Genomic DNA, 10,473 nt, shown 5'->3' with positions numbered 1-10,473 from the left:
ACTATTTTTTTTAAATTTAAATAATTATTTATAATAAAAAATTATTTTAAATTTTGATTACTTTTTAAATTTCATTAATTAATTATAATAAAAATCCATTTATTTAATAATAAAATTGCAAAACAATATTTTATAATTTACTACTTTTTATTTCAATAATTTAACATTATTTTATAATTTAATAAAAAAACATTATAATAAAAGAAAAATGAAATACATAATGTATGTATTTTGGTATAAATATAATAATATTTTAATATATATATATATATATATTTATATATATATTTAATAAATATAATTTTTATAGAATTAAATAAACCCTAACTATATTTGGGAGGGTACTTTTTTAGAAAATTTTAAAAAAATTATTAATATTACAATTTTATATTATTTTCTGGAATAAAAAAAATGTAATCTTTTAAATTCTTTACTAAAAAGACACCGAGAAAATGAACAAAAAAAAAAAAAGATTTGGTGAACACAGGGAAAGGAGAGGGAAGAAATCACTCCAAAGAGTGAAGAAGCAGTAAGATCCGTCCCTAATCCCAATTTCTGATTACAAAACCGCGTCTTCTCAAACACCCCAAGCGTGATTTGTTCGGGGCGAATGAAGTTTTAACTCCATTTTACGCTTGGCGGTTTGGGATTTTGCGATTGCGTTCGAAGAAAATCACGTTCCGCTGGAGGAGCGGTTAAAGAGAATAAGAAATGGCCGCAGTTGATGTTATCAAATCTTGCATCGATTCTATCAGACAGGTAGCACAAGCCTTCCGAAGTAGAATTCCTTCAGTTTTATGTCTGTTTCTGATTTTGCGGAATGATTCAGATTCAGTAGGGCTCTGCAATGCATATGATTTTAATTTTTCTTAATTTCGCAAAATTAAGAACCAATTGGGTGTAACTTGTATGTAGAATAAAGGAATATTGAAATGCATGTTTTAAATGTATGTAGCGTTCTTCTGGTGAAGTTTTCTTTACTTTATTAGCCAAATTAAACAGTGGGAGGGATTAGATGGATGCATCTTGGTCTATGTTAGTGCCCTTGGTACCTAGATTAAACTTGAGGAACCATTTTTAGAAGAAGAGCTAGGAACCAGGTTTAGTTTAATGCGATTTAAGAAGTTATTTTGACCTTAAGAGTTATGGTATGGGTTTGGGACCAAGGTTTTAAACTGCGTATGTGCTTTTGTTATTATCTTCGATATTGTTGGAAATTGTAGACACTATTGAGGTTTAGATTTTTTCAGATTGTACATAATACCCCTCCTTTCTTGTCTCTACACTAAGGCTCTTAATTGTTTAATAAACATTACAGATATATCCCTTGTACATTACACTGACTTTTCTTGTTTTGTTTGAAAAACATTGCATCAAGGTTGTTGTTAATGTTATAAAATTAGGGGTGCTGTGTGCAATTTTAAAAAAACTATTAGGGAGTATCAGAGTAATTCACTATTTTTTTTAAAACCCTTTTTAGTGGATCCTCCATTAGCAAGAACATTTATCCCAAAAGGCAATAGGTTGTCACAGAACTAATTCTAATATTGAGATTGGAAGAAATGATCTTGGGTATGTTCATATAGCTCCAGGGAAGAAAGCATTTAGAGTGCTTTACTGTTGTGTTTCATCCAAAATCTATATTTATTTTCTTAATTTTGTGCTTATGATGGAGTAGCTCATTGTTTTCTTCTCTTTAACATTAAGTAAAGTTATTCACTTGTAGATTTGAGGCCAATATAGTTTCTGCAAAGCATCTTATACTGCACTTGTGAATTTGAATTTATTCCTGAAAATATTACCCAATTGTACATGTTACAACTGTAACCATGTGATCCTTTTCCTTTTAGTTTTTTCATTAATATAAGTTGTGCCCTTTTTTCCAGATATCAAAGCATATTCAAGATGCTACTGTTTATCTAGATGCTGGATCTACAGAAAGTTTCCAATTTTTAGGGGCCTATCCAGTACTTCTTGAACTTGGAGCACGGGCTATTTGCAGTTTGGAAAACATGTGTGCACTTGATGTTGTAAGTACTGGTTTCATATTGGATTGTTGCCCTAGTTGTCTTTCTGTGCTTTCAGTAAACTACCAAGATTTGATTATCATCTCAATGATTGATTTAATTACTATAAAATTTAAAGATATTACTATTTTTCTGTTTTGAAAAATACTACATCAGAGGCTATGAAATGAAATCAATAATTTTTGGTGATCTGTGTTTGGATTTTCACTTAATGAATTCTTCCCTCTGGCCAAAGTTTGGAGCCCATTAATTCCTATGTTATATCGGTGAATGTAGGTAGGGCATGTATAAGCTTTAGACAAGTTTAGTGATCTGTGTTTGGATTTTCACTTAATGAATTCTTCCCTCTGGCCAATGTTTGGAGCCCATTAATTCCTATGTTATATGGTGAATGTAGGTAGGGCATGTATCAGCTTTAGACAAGTTTTAGTGTAGCTAAGTGATGAATATCTATAATTCACGCACTAATAATTACCGCTATGCGTGATGTTATGAACTGAAAATATTTTTCTATTAATAATTCTGAATTCCTTTATTTAAATATTAAGATAAAGGTTTCTCACTGAGTTGAGGCTTTCTCTTTTTCAATTTTAACACCATTCTTGCCTTTTCTCCTTGTTGTAGGGAACATGTTAATACCCATTGTTATTTGTAAATATTGTATCCTTCTTTTCATGGGTCAAGTCCTTTTCAGATGGAATGATCTGAATGTCATGTGCTTGAATAATAGGAATTGATTTTATACTGTTTTTAGTGGTTGGATTCTCACTCAGGCAAGCCTATCCAGTATTCCCTTTTATTTCCTTTCCCTTTCTTGATACTTGTTGAGGTGTCACAAAGGGTGGAGAAACTTTTGAAGTTTTTCCTCTGGTCTTGTGTAGCCAAGCAAAGTAGCAGAGGCAATTCATCATTTGAAGGTTTATTGCAAATCTCAGATTAAATGGTGGATTGAGTATTGTCTTGATAATCTACTATGCAGAAGCATGGCTTTGTCAGCTCATTTGCTATGGTGTATTTGTGTGGAGACAAATGCCTGTATGTTCAGTGGTGTCCCTGTACCCATACCATAAAACTATTACGGGTGAAATTGTATTTGTGGCCACTTGGGTGCTTATTTCACGGTTGCTTTGAGGATAATGATATACAATGAAATTGAATTGCTCTTTTGCGTGTTTAAGGCTTTGAGCTATGATTCAGAGGCAGATGAAGGGGCTGACCTGGTGGGGCCATGGTCACTTTCATTTATTTATTTTTGTTTAAATGATTCTAAAGATTATTTTGTGATCACCCCAACACACTATTTATCTAATCTGTTTCTTGTATTATATTGTTTTTATACTCAATAGTCAATATATTTGTGTTTTATTATAAAAGTATTATTTATATGTTAAATTCTTGCATATGTTATGCATGTGAAAATTTAATTTTTCTTTTAGTAGTGTTTTTTTGTTTTTGACCGCCCTTGAGACACAGTTCTTGGTCCACCTTTGGTTATCTTTTCCCCTTGAAATTCACACAAATCGTGTTTGAACATAAAAAAATTGTGTTTTTTAATGTTCACGGATAATGATGTTATAGAATTGAATAATTCTTAATCCTCCTACCTTTTATGGCAAGTATTGGATGAAAAGTAAATGTATTTAATGTTTTGGAAGTATAAATACTTACTGTAAGAGAGAGTAGAAGCATTTGTAGGAGGATATAGAATTCCCTTATAGAATTTGTTCTTTAGCCGTTCCATGATTCCATCCTTTTTCTTAGTAAATTAATAGTTGATGCTGCATGGAACCACGTGTAGATATTCTTTCATCTGCTGGCTCAGATTTCTACATGCTCCTGATTTGTTTGTATTATAATAGTCTATGACTACTTTTAGGCTGGCCACATGTATCATGATTTACTTTTATCAATGTTTCCTTGTTTAGGTGGTAGATTGGAACTCAAATTCTGATCCTGCGAGGAAACTTGTGGTTATCACATCAAGTCTACTAAGTGATGCTCACCGGTATATTTTACGTTGCCTGAGCACACATCAAGTTGTTCGTCATTGCATTATATTTACATCTATCTCAGAGGTGCTTATCTACAATTACATCTCTTTTTCCCTTTTTCTATTTCCCTCCTTGGCTCTCCTTTTATTTATACATATATTATCGTTCCATGTTTTCATACATTTAATGTTGTTGGCTAGTGTTGTCGATATCAGATAACAAAAAATATCGGTGATCCAAAAATCCTTTATAAAGTTATAATCAAAACCATAATGAGTTATGGCGGAAACATTGCGGTCAAAAGAAATATAATACCATCACATATAATTTTAATACAAAAGTAATGATATTATGTCTAAAAATTCAAATAATAATGAAATCATATCAAAACACCACAAATTTGACCCGGATGAAACATGGTGTTTTCTCATAAAGAGGTTAGTTTTATAAGTGATTTAGAAATGGATCTTGATCATCTTTATTATTATCATTATTATTACTATTTTTATTATTATTCTTTTTTATATTTGCATGGCATTTTTTTGACAGTTTTAAACAATAACATTATTCCCTTGGCCTGTACTGTAATTACTCCTTTTTTTCCTGTCTTTTGTAATAGTAAAATAAGCTACCAGTTTCTGAAGAATGAGTTATGGTTGCACCTTAATCGTTGTATTTTTCATTAGCATGCAAACCCTAGTATTACATGAGTAGTTGGCAAGTTGCTATCCCAGTGAAAGACTGATAGTATTAGTGGTGGTCTTAGGGCTTTTTTGGACAAGCCTCTCCACTAAAATTTCTAGGAGAGAAAATTAAGAAGGAACTAAATGAGTTTCTCCATAAGTTAAAATTAACTTATGCATAAGTTAAAAAATGAAAATTTAGGAAAATCGTGAGTTAACTTCTACAAATTAATTTATGCATGGGTTCGTTTTAACTTCTGAGAAAGTTTATTTAATTTTCTTCTCCTAGAAGTCCTTACGGGGAAGTTTGTGCAACAAACAAACCCTTAATTAATGTTGGTTTCCAGTATGTTAAAAAGGTAATGTTATAGTAGTAACAGAAACAGAAATTATCATCTTTTGGAAATAGTTTGGGCCATCTCTATTGTTTGGGAATAAATCAAAAAGTCAAAAGCAGATGAACTCATCATTTATCCATTAAGAATGAAATTACTTTATCCATTAATGATATTTTGGTAGTTAGTTTATAGTTATTTCGTTCCTATACCTATTTCCTTCCTTCATTGTTTCCTTTCTTTTTATCCTTTTGTTTTTGAATTTTCCATTACTAATAAAAAATGCAGACAGCACACTCAGCATTTCCTGATTCACCTCTGGGACCAGATGCATATCCTGAATATGAATCCTTACTGGTTCAAGATTATGAAGAACTAGTTAAGAAATCACGGACAAAACCGGGACAGGGAAAGCTCAATATTGAAGATGGGGGACGTTCAGAGTTTCCTTCCATTGGAGAGGATGTTCTTAATCTTGAAACTAGTCCAAGTGGAAGAGATTTTTATGAGAATAATAATTCATTAGACTACGTTGAAGAATCAGTGATGAAATTGGTTGTTTCTGTTTATCATTTTCCCATGATTTTATGTCCTATTTCACCACGAGTATTTGTTCTACCTTCAGAAGGGTTGGTAGCTGAAGCACGCTTATCAACTGGGCATGAAGATTCCATTAGTCCTGGTTTGCCTCCATTTAGTACTGGTATTCTCTCTGATGCTGATGATGTGCCTCCAGGGGCTACTCTTACAGCACACTTTCTCTACCATTTGGCTGCCAAGGTAACTAGTTATATGCATTTTTTAACTGAAATGTGTGCACACTTCTGTTGACTTTATTTCAAGATTTGTTTTTTTCTTTTTTAATTTTTTAGGATTCTTGTATTGTGTACTTCATTCATATACTTAAATGTCGGGGACAATCTTGAACATTATAATATTAATAGGTCTGTGATAGAGCTGCTCCATGCAATATTGTTCTTTTTTACTGGGGGCTCATACTTCCATTCTGAAAAAGATTACTGAAATAAAAATTTTCTCGTAAGAGTGTTACTCATTTAAACAGATCTACCTCTGAATCTTTTTCAAAAACTTGGTTTTTAACAGCACACAATATTATTGTTTGATTCATGTAGCCAATCCCATTTAAGGGTGAAAATGGACTTTTTCACCTTGACCATTAATTTTCTTGGTTATGATAGATGGACTTGAAAATGGAAATTTTCTCCCTTGGTGATATATCAAAAACTGTGGGAAAAGTTTTGACAGACATGTCAAGTCTTTATGACGTAGGCCGCCGCAAACGATCAGCAGGACTGTTACTCATTGATCGTACACTTGATCTTCTCACTCCTTGCTGCCATGGCGACTCACTTGTTGACCGCATATTTTCTTCTTTGCCCCGTAGAAATAGAACAATTTCTGGCAAAGGTTCTGGGAGCCAACTCAAACTTGGTTCTTTATACCTACAACGTGCTCCTTTAGATGTTCAGATACCACTTGCAAGGATCCTCAACGAAGAAGATTCGAAAATAGACAGTTTTCGTCTTTTAGAAAGCGTTGAGGCTTTTATGTCTGGGTGGAATTCTGGTAATTCTGATTCTCAGTTAGCTGGCTTGATTAACCTTGGCCAGAAAATTCATGACAAGCCTAGTCACACTGATGCAGAGATACTTACTGGGTCCTTTGTCTCTTCTGAAAATTTCCTTGGGATGCCACTTTTGGAAGCTATTCTAGATAGAAGAACGAAAGATGGAGCCTTACTGGTAAAGAAATGGCTACAAGAAACTCTGCGCAGGGAAAATGTTGCCGTGAATGTGAAGTCTCGTCCTGGTGTTGCTACAAAACCGGAGATACAAGCTATGATCAAAGCTTTGTCCAGGAACCAATCATCTTTGCTAAGGAACAAGGGAATTATCCAATTAGCTGCAGCCACGTTATTTGCCCTTGAAGAATCAAATTATACCCTATGGGATGCATTCAGCAGCGGAGAGAAAATTCTGAGTGTAAGTTCTGGAGAAACAAGTCAAAGTCTTGCCATTCAAATTGGTGACCTTATCAACAAGAGTGCTCTGTTGGGATCACATGTAAATAAGGGGAAAAGGGAGATCTCAAAGGGGTTACTTTCTTTGCAAGATGCTTTGCTGTTGATGATCATTGGATATATATTTGCGGGTGAGAATTTTCCAACATCTGGCGCTGACGGGCCATTTTCTTGGCAAGAGGAGCGTTTGTTAAAAGATGCTGTTGTAGATGCGCTTTTTGAAAATCCTTCAGTAGCAAATCTCAAGTTTCTAGATGGACTGAGAGAAGAGCTTGAAACTAATGTTGATAGCAAGTTAAAATCTCAGGGAACTGCTGAAGAATCTTCGGAACTAGATATTGATGATGATCAATGGGGAAAATGGGGTGATGAAGATGGTGATGATGACAATAAAAATGAACAAGTATATGGTGATGTGCAACTGAAGTTGGAGTTGCGTGATAGGGTGGACAATCTTTTCAAATTTCTTCACAAGTTATCTAATCTGAAAAGAAAGAATATACCATTGAGGGATGGATCATTGACCATGGAATCCAATTTTGATGAGGATAGAAAAGGATTGCTTTATAAGATACTAACAAGGGTGTTGGGCAAGTACGACGTGCCTGGGTTAGAATATCATTCTTCCACTGTGGGGCGCCTCTTTAAGAGTGGGTTTGGAAGATTTGGCCTTGGTCAGGTAATTATGGTTTGTTAATTTTTGTTATGCGGAGGTTGCTTTAGTAGTCCAGTTCAAATATGCTAATCATTTTTTTTAACCTTTTCTCCATTCTTCTTGTCAATACGAATACTGCAGGCCAAACCAAGCCTTGCTGATCAAAATGTCATTTTGGTGTTCATTATTGGCGGTATTAATGGGCTCGAGGTGAAATTCTTGAATACCTTTGTCTCCTCTCTCCCTCTTACTATTCCAATATGTCTGTGAATAACAATATGGGCATACTATTGCGAATTAAAGTTTGAGTAAATAATCTACACATTGACATTGTATGTATGTAAAGGTATTCTAATCTGATATTCTATTATAATTTGTTGATTTTTACAATAACTATTTAAGAGTTATAGCAACAATCAATTTTTATCAGTTGACATTGTAAAACCTTATATATTGTCAGTGCTAAAAAATTGAAGTTTTTAAAACTATTATATATATGTGTGTGTGTATATATATATATATATATATATATATATATATATATATATATTTTATAAATAATGTGACATTTGTTGTCTTTTTTTTTGTACATAACTCTGTTTAATTTAAAACCTGATCCTTGATTAGTATGTAGAACGGTAACCTGACTATTTTTTTACTTTTGACACTGTCAGGTGCGTGAGGCTCATGAGGCATTGGCTGAAAGTGGAAGACCTGATATTGAGTTGCTAGTTGGTGGAACAACTCTTCTCACTTCTAATGACATGCTCGATTTACTGCTAGGGAATTCTAGTTACTTTTAATTCGTTCATCTGTTAAGATATAGGAGCTAGAAATTAAATTGAATTTGGTTTTCTTATATCCTGTATGTTGTAACTTTTAACTTTGTATAGGCAGTTCTAATTGTATTTTCTTTCTTTCCAAATCAAAAACAGAGAAATTAATAAATTGAGTCAAAATTGGCTTTTAATATACAAGTCACAGTTCGAGAATTTTGATGTGTTGCCATTCAAGGAAGCATGAAATCATGATGCAGAAGGACCAGCATACTCTGTTCAATATGCTTTCAGTTTCGATTAGTTGCTTTCTTTATCTCATTGTTACACCATAAGACATGACGTGGACACGGTTTGCTACGTGGGTTGATTCAGTAACATAGCTGAATAGAAAGGAGTACAAGTTATGTGTATGAACTTTTAGATTGAGTAATCTACCCAAAATTCATATTTATAAAATAGGGTTAAATATGTTTTTGGTTCCTCATATTTCAATAAATTTTAAAATTAGTCTCTCTTCGAAATTTTATACTAATTTAGTCTTTTATCTTTAGAAATGTGTGGATTTAGTCCTTTTCATCAAATTTTGTTAAGTTTATTTAACATTTTAAATGCATTTTATCATAATATTTGAGTTAACATTGAAGTTAAAATTTTTCAAACGGTGTAAATAATTCAAATACTATTATGAAATGTCCTTGAAACATTAGATAAATTTAACAAAAATTGGTTAAAATGACTAAATTTACACATTTTGAAAAATGAAGGATTAAATTGGTCAAAAATTTTGAAAAGGGACTAATTTCAAATTTTATTGAAACTTGAGGGAGGAAAAACATATTTAACCCTATAAAATATCATCAGTTTCTTCTGCTATTTTAAACTAAGAAATGTCTCGTGTAATTTCTAAACTAAATACTCATGTGTTTGTACCAATTTAGATTCTCTGGGAGTTCTTTTCTATGATTTCTCTATTGTACTTTTCCATATGAGTACTGATTTTGATTTTTTAAAACATATTAGAAATAAATTATCCACATCAATATACTTTTAATGTTTATTAGTAGAAAATAATACCAATAAACGGTAGAGAACAACACCAATAAATTGAGTAGATAATCTAGACTCGTATTCATATTTATCGGATTAATGTGCAGGTAGATCGAAAGGGATATTCAATTATCTGTGTATAGAAAAAAAGAAGGAATGAGTGAAAAACTATTAATTATTTGTGTATAGAGAAAAGGAAGGAATAAATGAAAAATTATCCTACTGAAATGAGGCAAATACACTGAACCAGATAATTTGTTCCAACACCCTATGTTTTATTTATTGCCTTTCTTTGTAGTGCCTTGCACAGAGAATCTTCAGAGTGCAATCATATACAAATATTCTATTCATTTAGGGGGGGAGTGTTTCTTCTTGTTCAAATTGAGTATAGTTTTTTTATAAAAATTGACCAAATCCATGTGGATACTACAATCAAACCAATATACTTGGTGTGATTACTCTAATCCAAAGGGTCATAAAAAACAAAAAATAAAAATAGGAAAACACACAAAAGAAATGCTCTAAACTATTAAAAATATGGATAATTTGACACTTAACACACATACTCCTCAACTTCACAAATTTAATTATTCATTTAAAGGATAACTCCAAACCTCTTGCAACAAAATACCTATTTTAATATGCAACTTTTCCATTAAACTAAAAATATTACAATAATTGTTCAACACTTTAAACCATCCATGAAAGTATACTCATTATCTATAATGGTACACACATAAATATGAACATCAATTTCTAATTTCATTAAGAAAGATAATTTTCCTTATTTAGAAATTGAGTTATTCCAATTGTATCAACTTTAAGTAGAAAGCTCAAACCTGTTCATAGAAAACTTTGATCACCAAATTAAAAGGTATTATTAAAACCTTGAACCAGTGAAGATTCATCATTGAA

At 32.2% G+C, this 10,473-nt stretch overlaps 1 protein-coding gene across 1 annotated transcript; it reads left to right on the top strand.

The window, feature by feature from the left end:
* The first annotated feature begins 463 nt into the window (after positions 1-463).
* On the top strand, positions 464-8,721 carry LOC114169432 (sec1 family domain-containing protein MIP3). Its single transcript, XM_028054575.1, has 7 exons — positions 464-759; positions 1,887-2,030; positions 3,953-4,102; positions 5,325-5,816; positions 6,236-7,756; positions 7,874-7,942; positions 8,407-8,721. Exons 1-7 carry the CDS (start codon positions 712-714, stop codon positions 8,533-8,535), a joined length of 2,553 nt encoding a protein of 850 aa, XP_027910376.1. The 5' UTR covers positions 464-711; the 3' UTR covers positions 8,536-8,721.
* The last annotated feature ends 1,752 nt before the right edge of the window (positions 8,722-10,473 follow it).

Source organism: Vigna unguiculata, chromosome 11 (assembly GCF_004118075.2).
Source record: "Vigna unguiculata cultivar IT97K-499-35 chromosome 11, ASM411807v1, whole genome shotgun sequence".
In the NCBI taxonomy this organism is placed as follows: Eukaryota; Viridiplantae; Streptophyta; class Magnoliopsida; order Fabales; family Fabaceae; genus Vigna; species Vigna unguiculata.
This window is presented reverse-complemented; position numbering and strand designations above follow the sequence as displayed.

Excerpts from the sequence above, each read along its gene's own strand:
- LOC114169432 (XM_028054575.1), top strand. The coding sequence starts at position 712 with ATGGCCGCAGTTGATGTTATCAAATCTTGCATCGATTCTATCAGACAG. Across the intron at positions 5,817-6,235 it reads TCTACCATTTGGCTGCCAAG|ATGGACTTGAAAATGGAAAT; the intron begins GTAACTAGTTAT and ends TGGTTATGATAG. Across the intron at positions 7,757-7,873 it reads GAAGATTTGGCCTTGGTCAG|GCCAAACCAAGCCTTGCTGA; the intron begins GTAATTATGGTT and ends CGAATACTGCAG.